Source organism: Scyliorhinus torazame, chromosome 20 (assembly GCF_047496885.1).
Source record: "Scyliorhinus torazame isolate Kashiwa2021f chromosome 20, sScyTor2.1, whole genome shotgun sequence".
Lineage (NCBI taxonomy): Eukaryota > Metazoa > Chordata > Chondrichthyes > Carcharhiniformes > Scyliorhinidae > Scyliorhinus > Scyliorhinus torazame.
The window spans coordinates 15,095,098-15,119,225 of record NC_092726.1 but is presented as its reverse complement, the minus strand read 5'-3'; the positions used below and the strand labels follow the sequence as shown (position 1 = coordinate 15,119,225).

Genomic DNA, 24,128 nt, shown 5'->3' with positions numbered 1-24,128 from the left:
GTGGGGGGGCCTAGACGGGGCCGGCAGAAGGACCGAGCTTCCTGTAAGGTGCACAGGTGGGAGGGAGGGTGGGACTGGTGGCTGGGGTGTGCGTAGGGCTCCGGTGGGCGCCAGGTCTCGTAGGGAGGCCGTATCTCGTCGGCCGTCGGGGTACGCCACCTAGGCGTACTGGGGGTTAGCGTGGAGAAGATGGACCCTTTCGACCAACGGATCCGACTTGTGCGCCTGCACGTGTTTTCGGAGCAGGATGGGTCCAGGAGCTGCCAGCCAGGTCCTCCCAGAGGAGGACTTCCTGGGGAAGACAAGATGTTCGTGAGGTGTTTGGTTGGTTGCGGTACAAAGCAGTGACCGGATGGAGTGGAGGGCATCCGGGAGGACTTCCTGCCAGCGTGAGACTGGGAGATTCCTGGACCGTAGGGCCAGACCATTCCATTCTCCCTCTCTACCTGTCCGTGACCCCGGGGGTTGTAACTGGTCGTCCTGCTCTAGGCGATGCCCTTGCTGAGCAGGAATTGACGCAGTTCGTCGCTCATAAAGGAGGACCCCCTATCACTATGTATGTAAGCGGGGAACCCGAACAGTGCAAAGATGCTATGGAGGGCCTTGACGACGGTGGTTGCGGTCATGTCGGGGCAGGGGATGACGAATGGGAACCGGGAGTACTCATCAATCACGTTCAGGAAGTACGTGTTGCAGTCGGTGGAAGGGAGGGGGCCGCCTTTGAAGTCCATGCTGAGGCGTTCAAAGGGACAGGAAGCCTTTATCAGGTGCGCTTTCTCTGGCCGGTAGAAGTGCGGTTTGCACTCCGCGCAGGTTTGGCAGTCCCTGGAGGTTGTCCTGACCTCCTCGATGGAGTAGGGCAGGTTGCGGGTCTTGATAAAGTGGAAAAGGCGAGTTACCCCCGGATGGCAGAGGTCCTCGTGGAGTGCTCGGAGGAGGTCCACTTGTGCGTTGGCACATGTGCCGCGGTACAGGGCATCAGGAGGCTCGTTTAGCTTCCCAGGACGTTACAAGATCTCGTAGTTGTAGGTGGAGAGTTCGATCCTCCACCACACTATCTTATCGTTTTTTATCTTGCCCCGCTGTGCATTATCGAACATGAATGCAACCGACCGTTGGTCAGTGAGGAGAGTGAATCTCCTGCCGGCCAGCTAATGCCTCCAATGTCGCACAGCTTTTACTATGGCCTGGGCCTCCTTTTCGACTGAGGAGTGGCGGATTTCGTAAGTATGGTGGGTACGTGAGAAGAAGGCCATGGGTCTGCCTGCTTGGTTGAGGGTGGCCGCCAGAGCAACTTCAGACGTGTCGCTCTCGACCTGGAAGGGGAGGGAATCGTCAATGGCATACATAGTGGCCTTTGCAATGTCTGCTTTGATGCGGCTGAAGGCCGGGCGGGCCTCTATCGACAGGGGAAAAGCTGTGGATGGATCAGGAGACGGGTCTTGTCCGCATAGTTGGGGACCCACTGGGCATAGTAAGAGGAAAACCCTGAGGCAGCGCTTCAGGGCCTTGGAGCAGTGAGGGAGGGGGAACTCCATAAGGGGGTGCATGCGTTCAGGGTCGGGGCCTATAACACCATTTCGCACTACGTAGCCGAGCATGGCTAGGCGGTCGGTGCTAAATACGCATTTGTCCTTGTTGTCTGTAAGGTTAAGGATCTTTGTGGTCTGGAGGAATATTCGGCGGTTGGTGTCATGGTCCTGCTGGTCGTGGCCGCAGATGGTGACATTATCGAGATACAGGAATGTTGCCCGTAAACCGTACCGGTCAACCATTCGGTCCATTACGCGCTGGAAGACCGAGACCCCATTGGTAACACCGAAGGGAACCCTTAAGAAGTGATAGAGCCGCCCATCTGTCTCGAAGGCAGTGTATATGCGGTCACTAATGCAGATGGGGAGCTGGTGGTAGGCGGACTTAAGATCCACCGTGGAGAAGACCTTGTAATGCACAATCCTGTTTACCAGGTCGGATATGCGGGGGAGAGGTTACACGTCCAGCTGCGTAAACCGGTTGATGGTCTGACTGTAGTCGATGACCATCCTATTCTTCTCCCCGGTCTTTACCACCACTACTTGAGCTCTCCAGGGACTGTTGCTAGCTTCAGTGACTCCTTCCCTCGGTAGCCTTTGGACCTCTGACCCAATAAAGATCCGATCCTGGGCACTGTACCGTCTGCTCCTGGTGGCGACGGGTTTGCAATCCGGGGTGAGGTTCGCAAACAGGGAAGGCAGATCGACCTTGAGGGTCGCGAGGCCGCAGACAGGGAAGGGGGGTATAGGGCCGCCAAATTTGAAAGTTAGACTTTGGAGATGACACTGGAAGTCTAAACCTAGGAGTGTGGCCGTGCAGATGTGGGGAAGCCGGTAATTTTTAAACTCCCTTTAAACTCTATTGAGTGGGAACCAGAGGCCAGGGAGATTTTTTGATTAACGGGGTGGACAAGGAGAGAACAGCGCCTTACAGTGTCGGGGTGTATGAAGCTCTCCATGCTCCCAGGGTCGATTAAGCAGGACGTCTCATGCCCGTTGATTAATACTGTTGTTGTAGCAGTTGAGAGTGTTCCGAGGCCGGGACTGATCCAGGGTCACCGAGGCTAATCTCAGCAGTTGAGTGTTCTCTTCAGGCGGTGTGCGGTCAGCCGAGCTGGGGTCCTGGGAGTCCATCCAAGATGGCGGCTCCCATTGGTCGCACATGGCTGGGGGTGCACAAAATGGCGGCGCCCATCCATCGAACGTGGCGTCCGCGGAACAAGATGGCGGCGCCCGGGGGCCGCATGTGGTCCTGGAGTAGAAAGATGGCGGCGCCCGCTGGCCGCACGGGGACCGTGGAGAGGTTTGTGGTGGCGGTCCGCATTCGCCGCCGGAGACCGCACAGGCCTGACATACCGCCACGAAGTGGCCCTTTTTACCGCATCCCTTGCAGGTGGATGCGCGTGCCGGGCAGCGCTGCCGGGGGTGCTTGGCCTGCACGCAGAAGTAGCAGCGGGCCCCCCCGGGGTTGTCAGGCCGCCTTGCAGCACAAGCTTGTGGGGGGATGGGAGATGTCTCGGGGTCGGCTGCGGAGGGGTTCCACGCTGCCCAGGGGGCTGCCGCGCGGTCGGGAACGTAAGCGTGGGGGTTTATGGAGGCCACATCCAGGGAGCCTGCAAGGGCCCATATCTCCTTGAGGCCTAGGGTGGCTTTTTCCACCAATCGCTGGCCGATTTGGGAGGACAGCATACCTGCCACGAAAGCGTCCCGGATCAAGAGTTCTGTGTGGTCGCTCGCCGAAACTTGCGGGCAGCTGCAGTTTCTCCCCAACGCCAGGAGCGCACGGTAGAATTCTTCCAGCGATTCCCCAGGGATTTGTCGCCTTGTTGCTAGCAGATGTCGGGCGTAGACCTGGTTTACCGGGCGAATATAATGTCCTTTTAGCAGCTCTATTGCTGCATCGAAGTCTTCCGTGTCCTCGATGAGGGTGTAAATTTCCGGGCTCACCCTCGAGTGCAGGACTTGCATTTTCTGTTCTCCCGTGGGTGTGTTTTCGGCCGTTCCGAGATATCCTTTAAAACACGCCAGCCAGTGCTTGAAGATTGCTGCTGAGTTTGCCGGGTGGGGGCTGAGTTGCAGACACTCCGGCTTGATTCCGTGCTCCATCCTTTTAAATCTAGCTTATTAAATTAATGCACGATAAAGGACCACTAAAGCGAGGTTGTAGTCCAACTGAAGGCTTTAATAAGCTTGATGTTTCTCCCAGCAGCTCAGGTACAGAATGAAGGCTGCTGGGGCAGCACAGGCTCTTATACCCCGCCTTGCAGGACGGAGCTACCATACAGCTTGACCAATAGGAAACATACAATATCTACCAATGGTGTCTACCAATGGTGTTCCAGCATTATCAGGTACCGTAATACCTCTATACAGACTACCACACGAGGGACCAATGTATGGCACCCGAATTGACAATAGCATGGACCCTCAATTTTGGCTGGATGCCCAATTCTCCACCAGATCGCGGTTCCCGTTTGCAGCGTCATGCGGCGGAGAATTTCACCCATATTTCAGACATGGGTTTGGATTCAGTCCTGATAACGTTTTTTTTTTTTTTAATATATTTTATTAAAGTTTTCAAACACAATTTTTTCCCTTACAAATCAAAGAAATAAAAATACAAGTAACATGATAACTGCAATATAACATTGTGTAACTAACATGGTAAACTAACCAAATAACACGAAGTAATACTCCCCCCCGCCCCCTCCAAAAATTTACCCCCCCTCCCTCCCCCCCCTCCCCCCCCCCGGGTTGCTGCTGCTGGTCATCTATCTTCCCTCTAAAGTTCCGCTAGGTAGTCGAGGAACGGTTGCCACCGCCTGGTGGACCATTGAGCCGATCCTCTCAGCGCAAACTTCATCTGCTCCAGTTTTATGAACCCCGCCATATCGTTTATCCAGGCCTCCAGTCCGGGGGGTTTCGCTTCCTTCCACATGAGTAAAATCCTACGCCGGGCTACTAGGGACGCAAAGGCCACGACATCGGTCTCTTTCGCCTCCTGCACTCCCGGCTCATCCGCAACTCCAAATAAAGCTAACCCCCAGCCTGTTTTGACCCGGGCCTTCACCACCTTCGAGATCACTCCCGTCATTCCCCTCCAATGCCGGGCACAACCAAAACATATGTGTGTGGTTCGCCGGGCTTCCCCCGCGCCTCCCACACTTGTCCTCGACTCCGAAGAACCTGCTCAACCTTGCTCCCGTTATGTGTGCTCTATGCAGCATCTTAAATTGGATCAGGCTACGCCTGGCACACGAGGAAGAGGAATTTACCCTGCTTAGGGCATCAGCCCACAAACCCTCCTCTATCTCCTCCCTGAGCTCTTCTTCCCATTTTCCCTTCAGTTCGCCCACCAACTCCTCCCCTCTTCTCTCATCTCCCCGTATATCTCTGACACTTTGCCCTCCCCGACCCACACCCCCGAAAGCACCCTGTCCTGGATCCCTTGTGTCGGGAGCAGCGGAAATTCCCTCACCAGTTTTTTCGTGAACGCTCTCACATGCATATATCTAAAGAAATTTCCCCGGGGCAGCTTATACTTTTCCTCAAGCGCTCCCAAGCTCGCAAACGTCCCGTCTATAAATAAATCTCCCACTCTCCTGATTCCTACCCGGTGCCAGCTCTGGAATCCTCCGTCCAGCCTCGCTGGGGCAAACCGATGGTTGTTCCTGATCGGGGACCACACCGAGGCTCCCAGCACACCCCTCTGTCGCCTCCATTGCCCCCAGATACTTAATGTTGCCGCCACCACTGGGTTTGTGATAAATTGTTTTGGTGAGAGCGGTAGTGGCGCCGTCACCAGCGCTTTCAAACTCGTCCCTTTGCAGGACTTCATCTCCAACCTTTTCCACGCCGCTCCCTCTCCCTCTATCATCCATTTACGAATCATCGCCACATTGGCGGCCCAGTAGTAGTCGCCCAAATTCGGCAACGCCAGTCCCCCTCTGTCTCTGCTACGTTGTAGGAACCCCCTCCTTACCCTCGGGACCTTCCCTGCCCACACGAAGCTCGTGATGCTCCTATCTATATTTTTTAAGGCCTCAGTGATCAGTATAGGGAGACATTGGAACACAAATAGGAACCTCAGGAGGACCATCATCTTAATTGCCTGCACTCTGCCCACCAGTGACAGCGGCTGCATGTCCCACCTTTTGAAATCCTCTTCATTTGTTCCACCAGTCGTGTCAGATTGAGTCTGTGTAAGGTTCCCCAGCTCCTGGCTATCTGAATCCCCAGGTATCGGAAGTTTCTTTCCACTCTCCTTAGCGGTAGGCCATCTATCCCTCTACTCTGGTCCCCAGGGTGTATCACAAAAAGCTCACTCTTTCCCATGTTAAGCCTATATCCCGAGAAATCTCCAAACTCCCTCAATATCTGCATGACCTCTGTCATCCCCCCCACTGGGTCCGTCACATACAGCAGTAGGTCATCCGCGTAGAGTGACACTCGGTGTTCCTCTCCCCCTCCAATCACCCCTCTCCATTTTCTGGAGTCTCTCAGCGCTATGGCCAGTGGTTCAATTGCCAACGCGAACAGTAATGGGGACAACTGGCATCCCTGTCTTGTTCCCCTGTATAGTCGAAAATACTCCGACCTTTGCCGACCTGTGACCACACTTGCCGTTGGGGCCCCATAGAGGAGTTTAACCCAGCTGACAAACCCGTCCCCGAACCCGAACCTCCTCAGCACCTCCCATAGATACTCCCACTCCACCCTATCAAATGCCTTCTCTGCATCCATTGCTGCCACTATCTCTGCCTCCCCCTCTGCTGGGGGCATCATTATCACCCCTAATAGCCGTCGCACGTTGACATTTAGTTGTCTCCCCTTTACGAACCCTGTCTGGTCTTCGTGCACCACCCCCGGGACACAATCCTCTATCCTTGTTGCCAGCACCTTTGCTAGCAACTTGGCGTCCACATTTAGCAGTGAGATAGGCCTATAGGACCCGCACTGCAGCAGATCTTTATCCCGCTTCAAGATTAGCGATATCGTCGCCTCCGACATTGTCGGGGGTCGGGTCCCCCCTTCTCTGGCCTCGTTAAAGGTCCTTACCAGCAGCGGGGCCAACAAGTCCACATATTTTCTATAAAATTCCACCGGGAACCCATCTGGTCCCGGGGCCTTCCCTGCCTGCATGTTCCCCAGCCCCTTGGTATCCTCGTCCACCCCAATCGGCGCCCCCAGGCCTTCCACCTCCTGCTCCTCCACCCTCGAGAACCTTAATTGGTCCAAAAACTGCCGCATCTCCTCTTTTCCCTCGGGGGGTTGGGACCTATAAAGTCTCTCGTAAAAGGTCTTAGAACACCTCGTTTATCTTCCCTGCTCTCCGCACCGTAGCTCCCTTTTCATCCCTAATTCCCCCTATCTCCCTCGCTGCTGTCCTCTTTCGCAGCTGATGGGCCAACAGGCGACTCGCCTTTTCCCCATATTCATATCTCATCCCCTGTGCCTTCCTCCACTGTGCCTCCGCCCTCCTTGTGGTCAACAGGTCGAACTCCGTCTGGAGTCGTCGCCTCTCCCTGTTTAGCCCTTCCTCCGGGGCCTCCGCGTATTCTTTATCTACCCTCAAAATCTCCCACAGTAGTCTTTCCCTTTCCTTGGCCTCCATTTTCCCCTTGTGGGCCCTGATGGAGATCAGCTCTCCTCTGACCACCGCCTTTAGTGCTTCCCATACTACTCCCACTCGGACCTCCCCGTCGTCATTGGCCTCCAGGTATCTTTCGATACATCCCCGCACCCTTCCGCAGACTCCCTCATCCGCCAGTAATCCCACATCCAGTCGCCAGAGTGAACGCTGCTCCCGCTCCTCTCCTAGTTGCAGGCCCACCCAGTGTGGGGCATGATCTGAAACAGCTATGGCTGAATACTCAGTTCCTTCCACCCTCGAGATCAGTGACCTTCCCAAAACAAAGAAATCTATCCGGGAATACACCTTGTGAACATGGGAGAAGGAGGAGAACTCTTTGGCCTTCGGCCTAACAAATCGCCATGGATCCACTCCATTTGGTCCATAAACCCCCTAAGCACCTTGGCCGCTGCCGGCCTTCTTCCGGTCCTAGATCTAGATCTATCTAACCCTGGGTCCAACACGGTGTTGAAGTTCCCCCCCCATGATCAGGTTTCCTACCTCCAGGTCCGGGATACGTCCCAGCATCCGCTTCATGAATCCCGCATCATCCCAATTCGGGGCATATACGTTAACCAACACGACCTCCGTTCCCTCCAGTCTTCCACTCACCATCACATATCTGCCTCCACTGTCTGCGACAATGTTCCTAGCTTCGAATGACACCCGTTTCCCCAACATTATGGCCACCCCTCTGTTCTTTGCATCCAGCCCTGAGTGGAACAGCTGTCCCTCCCATCCTTTCCTTAACCTAACTTGGTCCGCCACCTTCAGGTGCGTCTCCTGAAGCATAGCCACGTTTGCCCTCAGTCCTTTCAAGTGCGCAAACACTCGGGCCTTTTTAATTGGCCCATTTAGCCCTCTCACGTTCCACGTGATCAGCCGAACTGGGGGGCTACGTGCCCCCCTCCCGTGTCGACTAGCCATCACCCTCTCTAGGCCAGTCCCACGTCCCGGTTCCGCGAACCCACCCGTTCCCCAGGCGGCGCATTCCCGCCCCGACCACCCTTACTTTTACCAGTTCCTCTTTGATTTCTGCAGCAGCAACCCAGTTATTCCCCCCCCCACCCCCCCGCTGTTGATCCCCATCTAGCATGATTGCTCCCCCCATATTGCTTCCGAAAGTCAGCTGACTTCAACTGACCCCGGCTTCTCCCGCTCACTCCTTGACCCCCCCGTGTGGGGAACTCCCATCTACCTTGCGCCTATCTTCCCGCCATCATCTTTCTGGCACGGGAACAAGAACAGTAAGCCCCGTGTTCTCCATAGTTGTCCCGCCCCTTGTGGCGCAGCTCCCTCTGCCGCCCCACTCCCATTCCCCATCCCCCGCTTATGTCTCTTCTCCCCCCCCCACCGGCGCCCACATTTCTTAGTGTCCCCCCCTCCACAATTTACATCTCTATATACATCGGCATTGTCATTTCCCCTCTAACATCAGTCCCTCAGTTCTGATCCAGTTTCTCGTTTTTAATGAAGGTCCATGCTTCTTCCGCCGTTTCGAAGTCGTGATGCCTCTCCTGGTGCGTGACCCACAGTGCGCGCCGGCTGCAGCATCCCGAACTTCACCTTCTTGTGTAGCACCTCCTTGGCTTGATTAAAACTCGCCCACCTTCTCGCCACCTCCGCACTCCAATCCTGGTACACCCGTACCACCGCATTCTCCCATCTACTACTTCGTACCTTTTTGGCCCATCTCAGAACCACCTCTCTGTCATTGAAGTGATGAAATCGCACGATCGTCGCCCTAGGTGGTTCTCCCGCCTTTGGTCTCCTCGCAGGGACCCGATGAGCCCCTTCCACTTCCAAGGGGCCCGAGGGGGCCTCAGCTCCCATTAGCGAGCGTAGCATCGTGCTCACGTAAGCCCCGCCGTCCGCTCCTTCCACTCCCTCGGGGAGACCCAGGATCCGAAGGTTCTTTCTCCGTGATCTGTTTTCTAGGACTTCAATCCTTTCAATGCACATTTTGTGGAGCGCCTCGTGCGTCTGCATTTTGACCGTCAGGCCCAGGATCTCGTCTTCGTTGTCCGTCACCTTCTGCTCCACCACGCGGAGCTCCATCTCCTGGGTCTTTTGTGCCTCCTTAAGCCCCTCAATTGCCTGTAGCATCGGGGCCAGCACCTCCTTCTTAAGCAGCTCCACACACCGTCTCAAAAATTCGTCTTGATCCGGCCCCCATGTCGCCTGGGCTCTCTCCGCCGCCATCTTGCTCCTTTTTTCTTCTGCCCCTGTCCTCGAGGATTCTTCGCCATCTGGCCGCTGCTGCCGATATTTTTCTTTTTTGTTGGGGGGGGGGGGGGGGGGGACGGGACGACCCTGTTGTCTCACCCCACACCGGGTTTTGTCCCGAAAAAATTCCCCGTTGGGGCTCTTAAAAGAGCCCGAAGGTCCGTTCGAGCTGGAGCCGCCGAAACGTGCGGCTTAGCTGGTCATCGCCGCAACTGGAAGTCCCCAGTCCTGATAAAGTTGATTCACATCCCCAAATTCAATCTCTCTCATAATGGACAAGACTCCACATACAAAGTCCCTCCAGTGCCAGTCCCCTCTCTCGGTTGGCTACTATTAATGAATGCCAAAATGGAAGACAGATAATTGAACTCGAACATCTGAAGTACTTCACATCCAGCGTTTTTAAGTGCAGCATCTTATTAATGTAGAAAATCATGGAATCATAGATAGTTACAGCAGAGGAGGCTGTTTTCCCCTCATGTATGTGCCAGCTTCTGCAAGACCACCCACATCGCCAGTGTCCCAGCCGCGCGTGGTTGACGCGGCGTCTGTTGGGGCCCGTTGAAAGAGGCCCCCGCGGCGGTTGACCGGCCGAGTTCACGCCGAGTTCCGCTGCCGTGGTTCCCGCATGGTTCCACCCGGTGGGTGCTCGGACCCGCGGCCGCGCTGGCCGTCATGGTGTGGGGGCGGGGATCAGACTCCGGGGTGGGGATGGGCACGACAGACAGGTCCGCGATCGGGGGCTACTGATCGGGGAGGCCTATCTTCTTCCATGCTGACCCGCTGTGTGGCTCCGCGATGCTGCGCGGGGGTTGGTGCAAAAAAGGCCGCCGCATGCGAGCAGTACAGGACCGCGTACGGCAGCTGGAGCAGCACAGAGCACTCCCAACGCCGTGCTGGCCCCCTGTGGGCTACAGAATAGCTCGGCCAAGATGCCCATTGACGCCAGCGTGGAACAGTCCGGTGTTTACGCCGGCGTCAACACTTAGCCGCGTTTTCAGAGAATCCCGGCCCAGATCTTCACCACTTGATGCATTTCCAAGTGTTATTATTGCTACTTCTGGAGTGACCTCATGTTCTCGATCCTGGGGTCAATGGCAATTTCTTCCGATCGATTTGTCTAGAAAGCTCATGATTTTGAACACCTCCAGAAGATCTCCTCTCAACCTTCTCTCCTTCAAGAACAGCCCCATATTCTCCAATCCATCCACATCGTTGAAGTTTCTCCTGAAAGAACCATTCTCAAGAATCTTGCTGCACCTCTCTCATGTAACCACTTACTTCTTGATATGTGGTGTCCAAAACTGGACACAATACTCCAATTGAGGCTGTTTAAATAGGTTTATCATAACTTCCTTGCTTTTGTACTCTGTGCCCATATTTCATAAAGTCCAAGATCCTATGTGCTTTATGAACCATTTCCTCAACTGCCCTGCCACGTATAAATATCAGTGGACTACCCGGAGTTAAAGATGGTTATCTGGACCACTTCAGGAAGCTCTTTATATTGCTGTATACCACAACAGAATCCAAATATCCAATGATCACCCCAAACAAAAGACTTACTGCCACTATCTGTTCTCCTGTCAGCACCAGCACCAGAAAAGTGCTCTCACCTCCTCCATGATGAGAATCTCACAATACATCAACTTGTCCACCGCTTCCTGTGCAAACTGGTACACCGATTGGCAGGGCTGCAATGAATTCAAGCAAAACAATTGAAAATAAATATTTTAATGGAGAATTGAGAAACTGGATAAGATCCTTGCGCCTCATAAGCCCATTGTATTTTTAGTAGAACTTCTACACATGCCCCACAAACTGAATTCATATTGTGCATTAACATTGAAAAAGGTCTCAAGGTGCTTTGTATAAGTATCAAACAAAATGTGCATGCCTAGCCAAAGAAAGACAGATTAAAAGGAGTGTCTAAGTGCAGATGTTTAAGGGAGCTAAGGAGAAAGATTTGCAGAGACGTTCAGGGAGGGAATTCCAGAATTTTTGAAACTGCAGAAGGCATGGCCATTAATCGTGGCCCGAGAGGAGTTGGAGATGTGCAAGAGGACAGAGTTGGGAAAAATGCAGTTTGCAAAGAGTTGTGCCGTTGATGGTTTAGGATAGGAAATAATTAGGCCGTGAAATGATCTAAACATGTGGATTTGAATTTTAAAATTTTGGAGTTGGGGGCAACATAGGTTTGCAAAGACAAATGTGTTACAGGTGTGCAGGGGGTGGTGTGGTACAGCTAGCAAACCATTGGTTGAGTTCAAGCTGATGAAGCCGAGAGGCCAATGCCACCCAGAGAACATTGGAATAGTCAAGTCCGATAATGACAAAGATATGGATAATACTTTCAGCAGCAGATGGGCTGCAGCAGAGCAAAAAAGGGTAATGTTATGGGGATAGAAACAGGCAGCCTTTTTGATGGAGAGGGCATCGGAACAGAAGCTTAGCTCATAATCAACTCAGAGACCAAGATTGTGACCAATCTGAGACTGTGACTCAGTGGGAATATGGAATTGCTGGCAATAGTAAGTAGTTTATGCAGGGGCTGAAGATGATGGCTTCTACCTTCTCAATGCTTAACTGGAGGAATTCATGGTTCTTCTGCCATCTCACCACAAGACTGAGTCACCTCTTTGAATCCAAGAGTCCTTTGACTCTATGATAACTACTGGCTGCAATATTTTGCTCTGGTAACTTCTAAACGGTGTTCAACCTGAACTTCTAACCCTGTTGACTGAACCCATCGCCTACAAAGAATATATATTAAGCAAAGAAATACGTGGAGTTACAACACAGAATTGGGCCATTTGTGGCTGTCCATCGCACAATACGTTTCATCACATTTATTCACCACATTCCCATATCTCTTTTGCTCTATTGTGCGACTGATATCGTCCCTGCCTCAGCAACTATCGTGGAAATGACTTCCACAACCATGTTATAACCAGTAAATTAATTTCCACTGCCCTGTTCTAATCTTAGATTTAATTATGCCCCCTCCTTCTTCATCCCTCAGATTCCATAATCATTCAACTATCCTTCCCTTTCACAATTTTAAGCAATTTCATGTATAATATGCATTGTTCTGATAAGAAAATATCCAATCTTTCACATTCTTCTTCAGATTTTAGTTTCTTACATCAAGCAGCATCCTATTCAATCCGTATTATTTCCCTTAAAAATTCTTCCGAAAACTGAGAGACCAAGACTTCTCTGAGGTCGAAAGAATCAACTTTGCCTATTTTGGTACTAACTGCAGATTTTAACACCACAAAGCTATCAACAAATTATTGACATAGAGTGAACAGAAATGGCTCCATAGCTGAACGATGCCACTTCTAACCATTCAAAATACTGTCATGATTTCTATTTTTTTGTCCCATCTGAGCAATTTTTAACCTACTTGCCATTTCCACCTAATTCCATAACCCTTAATAATCTCTAGGAATCCTTCATGTGATATTTGGTCAAAGTCCTTCTGAAAATAACACTAAATTAACTGCATCTACATGTTAAACTCTGTCACGCACAAATGTCCCTTTAGAAATTCATGTCAGCTACTTTTCCTTTGATTTACATGTGGGTCATCTTTTTTAATTTCCTTCATTTAAAATCTTTGTTTCCAACATGTCCTGTCATCATCTTTGAATATAAACAAATACAACTCTTACCGGTAAAAGTAAGATCTCACTGGACAGTAAGTGACACAGCTGAACAATTTTACAGATAAGCTCCTCTTGGCTGATTGCAACCTCTGCATTGGAGTCCCAGTCCGTCATGTATTGAGCCACTTCTCTTAAAAGAGAATTTAAAGCACATGCTGAAAGAAAAGATAAAGACAAAAATTTTAACATGAAATGTTGAATTGAACAGTAATGCCATCATGCACGCACCGCTTGCGCACACACAAAGACTTGTGCGCAAACACAGGCCATCTTTGATTATGGAGGATGTGAAAATGAGACACTGATAGCATTAAGCTTTGTCTTTTCCAAGGTGAAAACTGCTCACTCCACCAGTGCCCTTAATGAACAATGTGTGACAGTGTAACAAGCCCAGCTGAAGTGGACAAAGTTGAAATTGATTTTTAAAACTAAAAAACGTTTCCGGTCAATTTATGTGAGGCACAGGACACAAAGAGAACCAAAATACAAAAAACAAACTATGAATGCTGCAATTATACAGTGAAAACTGGAATTGCACAGCATTTCTGTAGACAGAGAGGAATGTCAATGTTGCAGTTGTGGGGTACAACCATTCATTGTGATTATAGAATTAAGATTCACACCCAAAATGTTACTCTATCCTCTTTCAGATACTTGCATAACATGGTGTGCAATTCCAAAATGTTCTGTTTTAAACACGTGGCTCACATCACTTACCAGCTATAGCCTCACATATAAAGACAGGAAGAATAGAATGACTGTAAAAACTAAGTTCCTCTACAGCTTTCCTGGTTGCCTTTGGTATCACAATGAGATTTTTCAGTTGACGGCTCTTCAGCATCACACAGTCTCTCAGCAAATAGAGCGCATGCAGCACAATATCCTGTAGCTTTCCTGAAAATCCCACATCGAAATGCCTTGCAAGAACCTCATTCATTAACCAGCAGAAATCCTTTCCCAGTGTGGTGAGCAATGTTCCCTGAAGGAAGACATGGTTTTTAAAAAATGACAATAGCTTTGTACTATACAAGATACGTAAAGAGGTAAAACATTTACTTTGTTAATATCTCACTACAGCAGTAGGAGTATAATAATAATTAATAATCATTAATTATTAGTGTCACAAGTAGGCTTACTTTAACACTGCAATGAGGTTACTGTGAAAATCCCCTAGTCCCCACACTCCGGCGCCTGTTCGGGTACACTGAGGGAGAATTCAGAATGTCCAATTCACAAAACAAGGACGTCTTTCGGGACATTGTGGGAGGAAACAGGAGCGCCCGGAGGAAACCCATGCAGACACGGGAAGATCGTGCAGACTCCGCACAGGCAGTGACCCAAGACGGAAATCAAACCGGGGTTCCCGGCACTGTGGAGCAACAGTGCTAACCATTGGAGTTACTCATCAAGCAGTAACTTTTAAGAACATATTCAGGAGATGCACTTTTTGTAATATAAATAAGTTCACTGATCAGAAACAACCTACCTGTCGGTGCTTGTGAAACAGGAGGCAGGCCATGATGGTGGTCGACATGACTGCTGAGCAACAAGTAGCATCTGACAGAAAGACTGGGAATTAGTTCCAGGAAATCAAAGTCCTTAGAAACTACTCCACTCCACGTGTAACCATAATTGGAATCTAACTTACTCATAGAATAATGGAATGTAAAAGATCATTTGGCCCATCTTAACTGTGAAAGAATTGCTGAATTCAATTCCGCACCCCATCGCTTTCCTGATAGCGCTGAAGATTAGTGCTCTTCAAGTACAGGTTTGATTTTGTTCCAAATTTCCCTGGGAATTGATTCACTCCCTTTTCAAGTAAAGTCCAGATCTTAACAACTCTCTGTGCCAAAATACTTCCCATTCTCCCACAAGTTCCTTTGCCAATTATTTTAAATCTATGATCTCAGGCTAGCTATCTACTTGACAGATGCAACAGTTTCAAAACCCCTCATAATCTTGACAACCCTAAGTATTCACCAATATCACATAATCTTACTGTAAAGCATGTGCCTTGCCAGATCAGCTACTAGCACTCGGTGGCGTTTGCTCAGTTGAATCAAATCTTCATTGTTCAGAAGCCAGTCCTGTGATTTCTCATAGTACACAGCATCAGAGCTGAAACACAATGTATTTTATCAAAAAAATGAGGAAATGTTTCCAACATATAACTCTTATCTCTTTAATTTGCCCTAAACAGCTCCATTTTAACATTGCATTTTCCACCCTTAAGGAACAAGGAATCTATTGCAATACAGCAAAACAATCTGACAGATAGTTCCTTTAATCTCATGACAAATGAAAATTGCCAACTCCAACCGGACTATAAAAGGAACCATGTTTGATCCGTGCTGGCTTTAATGCCCAGGCTTCCATCCATTTTATCATTCATCACTTACACTGGAGTGTTCAAGAAGAATATGGAGAGAAGCAGTTGGGTGTAGTTGCCTGATCAGGACTTAAGGTGTCAGTATATGAACATAAGAATGAGAAGCACAAGGAGGCCACTTGGCTTTTCAAGCTGTTCCACCATTCAATCATGGCTGATATTTTTCTTATCCCTATTCTCCTGCCTTCTCCCCATAACCGCTGATCCCCTTGCTCATCAAGAACTTGTATATCTCGGTCTTTAAAGTCACTCAGTGACTTGGCCTCCACAGCCTTCTGCGACAAAGACCTTGCAGTATACAAGTTTCAATAGGATCCCGCCTCATCCCCCTAAACTCCGAGTACAGACCCAGAGTCCTCAATCGTTCCTCATACAACAAGCTCTTCATTCCCGGGATCATTCTTGTGAACCTCCTCTGGACCCTTTCCATGGCCAGCACATCCTTCCTTAGATACAAGGCCCAAAACCACTCTCAATCCTCCAAATAGGGACTGACCAGAGCAGTACAGCCTCAGCAGTACATCCCTGGTCTTGTATTCTAGCCCTCTCGGCATGAATGCTAACATTGCATTTGCTTTCCGAACTGCCGACTGAACCTGCACATAAACTTTAAGAGAATGATAAACAAGGACTCCCAAGTCCCTTTGTGCTTCTGATTTCCTGAGCATTTCCCCATTTAGAAAATAGTCTATGCCTCCATTCCTCCTTCCAAAGTGCATAACCACACACTTTTCCACATTGTATCCCATCTGCCACTTCTTGTCCACTCTCCTAGCCTGTCCAAATCCTTCTGCAGCAGCCACCCCCCCCCCCCCGCTTCTTCAATACTACCTGTCCCTCTACAGATCTTTGTATCATCTGCAAACGTAGCAACAGTTCCTTCTTCCAGATCATTAATGTAGATCATAGCTGATTTGATTGTAACCTCAACTCCACATTCCCACCTCCCCAACAACCCTTCACGCACTTGCTTATCAGTAATCGATCTAGCAATTTTCCCAATATCTGTTTAAATGGGCGATCCCTTGTTTTTAAATAGTGACCCCTAGTTCTAGATTCTCCCGTAAGAGGAACCATCCTTTCCGCATCCACCCTGTCAAGGCCCTTCAGGATCTTCAATGTTTCAATCAGGTTGACTCGGACTCTTTCACACTCGAAAAGATACAAGCCTAGCCTACCCAACCTTTCCTCATAGCACAACCCTCCCATTCCAAATTTTAGTCCAGTAAAATTTTCTGAACCGCTTCCAGCAAATTTACATTGTTCCTTATAGAAGACCAATACTATACATGGTACTCCAGATGTTGTCTCACCAATGCCTTGTATAGTTGAAGCATAACCTCTCTATATTTGTATTCAAACTTTATTATTCAATAAACAATAACATTCGATTAGCTTTCCTGATTACTTACTGTATCTGCATACTAACCTTTTGTAATTCATGCACAAGGACATCCAAATCTCTCCACACTCTACAACTTTTCGCCAGTTAAATAATAAGTTTCTTTTTCTTTTTTTAAATTATGGGGTTTTTTTGTATAAATTTAGAGTGCCCAATTCACTTTTTTTCCAATTAAGGGCCAATTTAGCATGTTCAATCCACCTACCTTGCACATCTTTGGATTGTGGGGCCAGAACCCACGCAAACACGGGGAGAATGTGCAAATTCCACACGGACAGTGACCCAGAGCCGGGATCGAACCTGGGACCTCTGCGCCGTGAGGCAACAGGGCTAACCCACCAAGCCACCATGCTGCCCTGAAATTATGTTTATTTTAAAAAATTTATATTAAACAAAACAATCCAAAATAATTAACTAAAATTACACAATAAAAGAAAGAGGCAAACAAGCACAAACACATTAACTTTAGCCCAAAAAACTAAACTAAACCCCAAAACTGCTGACTGTGAAGAGCTCCTTAAAAAAGTAAAACAAATGGCTGCCATCATAGGTATAACCCTTCTACCAACCCTCTAATGCTGTACTTAACCTTCTCCAATTGTAGAAAAGACATGAAGTCATCCAACCAAGCCAAGGCACTAGGCGAAGTATGAGAGCTCCATCCAGCAGAACTCGTCTACAGGCTATCAATGAGGCTTTCACCCCCATCTGAAGCACCAGTGAGTTGGATACTCAAATATGGCTACCAGCGGACATGGATCAACATCGAGTATCTCCGACCTGGGGCGGGATACTCCGACCCCCCCCCCGGCCGGGTCGGAGAATCGCCGGGGGCTGGCGTGAATCCCGCCCCCGCTGGTTGCCGAATTCTCCGGCACCGGAGATTTGGCGGGGGCGGGAATAGTGCCGCGCCGGTTGGCGGGCCCACCCCGTCGATTCTCCGGCCCGTATGGGCCGAAGTCCCGCTGCTGGAATGCCTGTCCCGCCGGCGTGGATTAAACCACCTCTCTTACCGGCGGGACAAGGCGGCGCGGGCGGGCTCCGGGGGGGACGCGGGGCGATCTGGCCCCGGGGGGTGCCCCCACGGTGGCCTGGCCCGCAATCGGGGCCCACCAATCCGCGGGCGGGCCTGTGCCGTGGGGGCACTCTTTTCCTTCCGCCTTCGCCATGGTCTCCACCATGGCGGAGGCGGAAGAGAGCCCCTCCACTGCACATGCCCGGGGATGCCGTGAGCGGCCGCTGACGCTCCCGCGCATGCGCCGCCCGGCAATGTCATTTCCGCGCCAGCTGGCGGGGCGCCAAAGGCCTTTCCCGCCAGCTGGCGGGGCGGAAATCACTCCGGCGCGGGCCTAGCCCCTCAAGGTTAGGGCTCAGCCCCTCAAGATGCGGAGGATTCCGCACCTTTGGGGCGGGGCGATGCCGGACTGATTTGCGCCGTTTTTTGCGCCAGTCGGCGGACATCGCGCCGATTACGGAGAATTGCGCCCATGGTGTTGAAGAAAGAGGCCTATAAGCTTACCAACTTGGGACAAGACAAGAACATACGAGTATGTTAGCTGGCCCCCTAGAGCAGCACTTACACTTGTCCTCCACCAGACAAAAATCCACTCATCATTGCTTTACTCAAGATGCACCCTGTGCATCACCTTGAATTGGATCAGACTAAGTCGAGCACATGACGACGTGTTACAAAAAGTTTGTTCCATCCTCCCTCTCCATTTTTCTAATGATTACGCTGGGAGTAATGTCCCTATGTTGCTAATCTGCTCACTAACAGAAACAATATTTCACTGTTTACTCTCTCAAAGATTTCATAACTTTGAAAATCTTCACCATCACTCGCCTTAACCATTTTTGCAGTGATAACAGCTCAAATGGTCAAACCTTTCAAAATATTTTCCTCTCAACTGTTCTTTATTTCTGAATGCAGTGCTTCATATTTTGCAATGAACAGCTTCCGTCACCACATTGGTTCGCTGCTGAGAGAATAGGCAATGAGCTTGGTATCTTCTGGTCAGCAGAGCTCAGGACTGTGGCAATAAAGAATTCATTCACTCATTGAAACACACAGCGCATCTGTAACACTGTATAAAAATAAAGCTAGTTCTCATTTAACATGTACTGTGAAACAGTTATCCTATTGGAGGATCCAACAAGAAATTAGAATACATGCACCCGATAAGAAATTTGTTACATGGCACAATCATTCTGGTGAGGTGGAAATCACATCGTGTTTAAAGGACACATAATGAATGCCCTTAATTTCTCACCTGTATCCTAGCACATAAGGCAATAAGATCTTCTGCAGCGGAATTGTTGAAGTACACAAATGAATTCCTTCATTCTCGACGTAATCCTAGAGCAGAGAAAAACTATTTAAATCAGACTCCAAAAAGAGATGCAGAATTAGCCCTCACCCCACATTGGAAAACATTAATGGTACAGAAGAAATTTTGAATCACTCAAGGACATTCCTTAAAACCTTCCTTTTAGGTCAAGATAAAAGGCCGGGTGTCAAACTTTATTTTAAAACATTTGAAATGCTTTGAAACATTTTGTTATTTTAAGGCACAAGTTCGTATTGTTGAATCACAGATTAAAAACCTGCCACAGCCTATCTGGGCACAGACCTAAAAACACCCAATAATCTGCAAATACATCGTCTAACCTCGCAGGCTCTTTTTTTTTTTATAAATGTTTTTATTGGGTTTTTGAACAAAGTATATTTACCATTAAATACACAGAATAACAGACATATATAGAAGAGAAGGGCACACCAAACATAACAAAAGAGAGAAAAAAAAGTAATAATAGAAACGGGGGAAAAACAAATAGAACAACTGGTAGGGCATTGTGCACCAGCTCAACAGCGACAACTCTGTACAACTGGCAAAATTATTTACAACATACATAAGTAGAGGCTGTGTGTGTGTCTGTGTGTGTGTGTGTGTGTGTGTGGGGGGGGAGAGAAACAATTACAGTGGGCAATACTCGATTGGTTTGGTGTTGTCACTTGCTTCTCAGATCTCCCTGCCGTTGTCATCTCGTGCTCACCTCCGCTTCAGCTGTTCCTCCAGTCTTTCGCCTGCATTTTCCTTGTTCTCTGTTCCTGGAGATGCCAAGTTTGTTAGCGTATCCCGTGCCCTCCACCCCGCTGTCATTTCCCCCCACTCCCTCCTGTGGTTCACCTTTCTTTCCTCTTAGGTTCAGCTGCTGCCACCCCCCACCCCCCCCCCCCCCCCCCTCCACCCCCAAACGCCTCCTCTCCCGGTCTATCTCTCCCTCTCATGCTTAGGCTACTTTCCCCTGATTGTTGGCTACCTGGCTATTCTTCTGCTTGTTCGTTGGCCACAAACAGGTCCCAGAACAATTGGGTGAATGGCTCCCACGTTCTGTGGAAGCTGTCGTCTGACCCTCAGGTGGTGAATTTGATTTTCTCCATTTGGAGAGATTCCGAAGTCGGACAGCCAGTCTGCAGCTTTGGGTGGTGCTGTTGACCGCCAGATGAACAGGATTCTACGGCGCGTGATCAGGGAGGCAACGGCAAGGGTGTCCGCCCTCCTCCCCAGGAATAGATCTGGCTGGTCTGAAATCCCAAAGACCGCCACTTTTGGGCATGGCTCCACCCTCATCCCCACCACTTTGGACATTGCCTCGAAGAAGACTGCCCAGTACCCGCAAGTCTGGGGCAAGACCAGAACATGTGGGCGTGGTTGGCCGGGCCTCCTTGACACCGTTCACATCTATCCTCCACCTCCGTGAAGAACCTACTCATACGGATTCTTATTAACTGGGCTCTATATACCACCTTTAGTTGTGTCAGGCTAAGCATTGTGCACGTGGAGTTGGTGTTGACCCTGTGCAGTGCTTCGCTCCAGAGACCCCACCCTATTTCAATCCCCAGGTCCTCCTCCAATTTCTTTCTTGTTGCGTCCAGTACAGTGTTGGCCCTCTCTACCAGTCGGTCATACATGTCGCTACAGTTTCCTTTATCTAGTATGCTTGCATCCAGTAACTCTTGCAGTAATGTCTGTCGTGGTGGTTGTGGGTACATCCTAGTCTCCTTTCGTAGGAAGTTTTTGAGTTGTCGATACCTTAGCTCGTTTCCCCTGGCTAGCTGTCAGTTTGTCCAGTGTTGTGATCCTGCCGTCCGTGTATAGGTCCGTGACTTTCAATGTCCCTCTGTCCTGCGCCCACCTTTTGAAGGTGACGTCAGTCATTGCTGGTGTGAACCTATGGTTGTTGCAGATGGGAGCTTTGTCCGACATTTTGGTCAGGTCAAACTGCTGCTGTAGTTCCAGGATTGGAGGTGGGCTATCACCACCGGGTTGCTGGAGTGTTTTTTGGGTGGGGATGGGAGTGCTGCTGTGGCAAGGGCCCGGAGGAAGGGCCCCATGCAGAGGCCTCTTCCACGCGCACCTACTCGGCTTCTGGCTCCTTGATCCATCTCCTTATTCGCTCGGCCGTTGCTGCCCAGTGGTAGAATTGTAGGTTTGTAGGCCCCCGTCACGATTTTGTTTTTTGAAGGACCTTCTTTGGGATCCTAGCATTCTTCCCCCTCCCCATACGAACGCTTAGTTTGTCCAGTGCTTTGGAAAAGGCATTGGGGATGTAGATCGGAATGGATCCAAGTAGGAAGAGGTACCTGGGCAGTACGTTAATTTTGATCGTCTGGACTCTCCCAGCGAGGGAGAGTGGGAGTGTGTTCCATCTTTGCAGGTACTTTTTTTACTTCCTCCGTCAGACTGGTGAGGTTCCATTTATGGATCATTTCCAGTTATGGGCTATTTGGATCCCCATGTAGCAGAATTTGTGTTGGGCTTGTTTAAACGGCAGTCCCGTTAATGCTGCCCCCCCTCCCCCCCACTTGTGGGTGGACCGGGAAGATCTCGCTGTTGAATTTGTAGCCCAAGAAGGCGCCAAACTCTTTCAGGAGCGCGATGATTCTGTCCATGCTGCTTTGTAGGTCCGAAATGTAGAGGAGCAGGTCATCTGCATGGAGTGAGACTCTGCTCTCTGCCGCCCCTTCCGATCCCCCTCCAGCTTTTTGCTGCTCTGAGCGGTTGCTAGTGGTTCGATCGCTAGAGTGAACAGCAGCGGGGACAGTGGGCATCCTTGTCTGGTGCCCCTGTGTAGTTGGAAGTATCGGGAGTTGGTGTTGTTGGTCCGTCCACTCACCATGGGAGCATTGTATCGGAGCTTTACCCAGGAGGTGAACCCTGTTCCAAGCGCGAACTGCTCCAGTAACTCTTATGAGGTATTTCCATTAGACTCTGCCGAAGGCCTTTTCTGCATCTAGGGAGATGATCACCTCTGGTGTACTCTCCCTGGAGCGGGTCACTATCACGTACAGCAGGCGCCTGATGTTAGAGGTAAGCTGTCTACCTTTGACAAAGCCCGTCTGGTCCTCTGTGACCACCTCTTGTACAGTCTTCTCGCCTTTTGGCTAGGATTTTGGCCAGTATTTTGGCATCTGCGTTCAGAAGTGAGATGGGTCTGTATGACTCACATGCCGCTGCGTCTTTGTCTTTCTTAGGTATCAGCGAGATTGAGGCCTGTGCTAGCGTGGGTGGCAGTGTGCCCCAAGCTAGTGAGTCTGTGAACATCTCCCGCAGGTGCGGGGCTGTGATGTTGTACGAATTAAGTAAAAGCATGATGGGAAAACTGGTCAACTATTCGGTACAATGTAAGAAAAGCTGACCTAGCCATTTCAATGTACCAGACCGCTTTGTAAGGAATGCTGATCTAGCCATTCCAATAAGTCAGACCCTTGTAAGATCAATAAGGCTGACTCCACATAACCTAAAGCATGAAGAAGATCAGAGAAGGTCAAGCGATTCCAAAATGCCTGACCTCTGTAATTTCTGATAAGGCTAACTTGTCATAACCCAGGGCAGTATGAATAAGACAAGATAAGGAATGGATGAGTCTCCTCCGACCTTTTGATGTTCTGTCAAAGGACAAGATAATGGCGGATGAGACAAAGAGTCCGAGAAGCTCAACAGGTCATGCTTGTTTCATATTGCTGACGTTTCTACTTCCGATCGAATTCCTGACTTAGCTGGAGTCACCCAATCATAGAACATAGAAAATACAGCACAGAACAGGCCCTTCGGCCCACGATGTTGTGCCGAACCTTTGTCCTAGATTAATCATAGATTATCATTGAATTTACAGTGCAGAAGGAGGCCATTCGGCCCTTTGAGTCTGTACCAGCTCCTGGAAAGAGCACCCTACCCAAACTCAACACCTCCACCCAATACCAAGGGCAATTTTGGACATTCAGGGCAATTTATCATTGGCCAATTCACCTAACCTGCACATCTTTGGACTGTGGGAGGAAGCCGGAGCACCCAGAGGAAACCCACGCAGACACGGGGAGGACGTGCAGACTCCGCACAGACAGTGACCCAAGCCGGAATCGAACCTGGGACCCTGGAGCTGTGAAGCATTGTGCTATCCACAATGCTACCGTGCTGCCCTTTAGAACAAATAAATCTACACTATATCATTTTACCGTAATCCATGTACCTATCCAATAGCTGCTTGAAGGTCCCTAATGTTTCCGACTCAACTACTTCCACAGGCAGTGCATTCCATGCCCCCACTACTCTCTGGGTAAAGAACCTACCTCTGATATCCCTCCTATATCTTCCACCTTTCACCTTAAATTTATGTCCCCTTGTAATGGTTTGTTCCACCCGGGGAAAAAGTCTCTGACTGTCTACTCTATCTATTCCCCTGATCATCTTATAAACCTCTATCAAGTCGCCCCTCATCCTTCTCCGTTCTAATGAGAAAAGGCCGAGCACCCTCAACCTTTCCTCGTAAGACCTACTCTCCATTCCGGGCAACATCCTGGTAAATCTTCTTTGCACCTTTTCCAAAGCTTCCACATCCTTCCTAAAATGAGGCGACCAGAACTGTACACAGTACTCCAAATGTGGCCTTACCAAAGTTTTGTACAGCTGCATCATCACCTCACGGCTCTTAAATTCAATCCCTCTGTTAATGAACGCGAGCACACCATAGGCCTTCTTCACAGCTCTATCCACTTGAGTGGCAACTTTCAAAGATGTATGAACATAGACCCCAAGATCTCTCTGCTCCTCCACATTGCCAAGAACTCTACCGTTAACCCTGTATTCCGCATTCATATTTGTCCTTCCAAAATGGACAACCTCACACTTTTCAGGGTTAAACTCCATCTGCCACTTCTCAGCCCAGCTCTGCATCCTATCTATGTCTCTTTGCAGCCGACAACAGCCCTCCT

General features: G+C 49.7%; 1 protein-coding gene across 4 annotated transcripts in view; it reads right to left on the bottom strand.

Moving 5' to 3' along the window:
* Positions 1-24,128, bottom strand: part of LOC140396900 (glycerol-3-phosphate acyltransferase 1, mitochondrial-like) — a 79,933-nt gene that overhangs the window by 11,837 nt on the left and 43,968 nt on the right. For 2 of the 4 annotated variants that reach the window (XM_072485749.1, XM_072485750.1), the window contains 6 exons: positions 19,126-19,211; positions 15,064-15,182; positions 14,548-14,618; positions 13,779-14,040; positions 13,068-13,216; positions 11,007-11,084 (listed from right to left, as the gene is read on the bottom strand). In XM_072485749.1, coding sequence (XP_072341850.1) covers positions 11,007-11,084; positions 13,068-13,216; positions 13,779-14,040; positions 14,548-14,618; positions 15,064-15,182; positions 19,126-19,211 — 765 coding nt within the window. Of the gene's footprint in view, positions 1-10,956; positions 11,085-13,067; positions 13,217-13,778; positions 14,041-14,547; positions 14,619-15,063; positions 15,183-19,125; positions 19,212-24,128 lie in introns of all 4 variants that reach the window. The other 2 variants (XM_072485752.1, XM_072485751.1) reach the window with 2 other exon arrangements.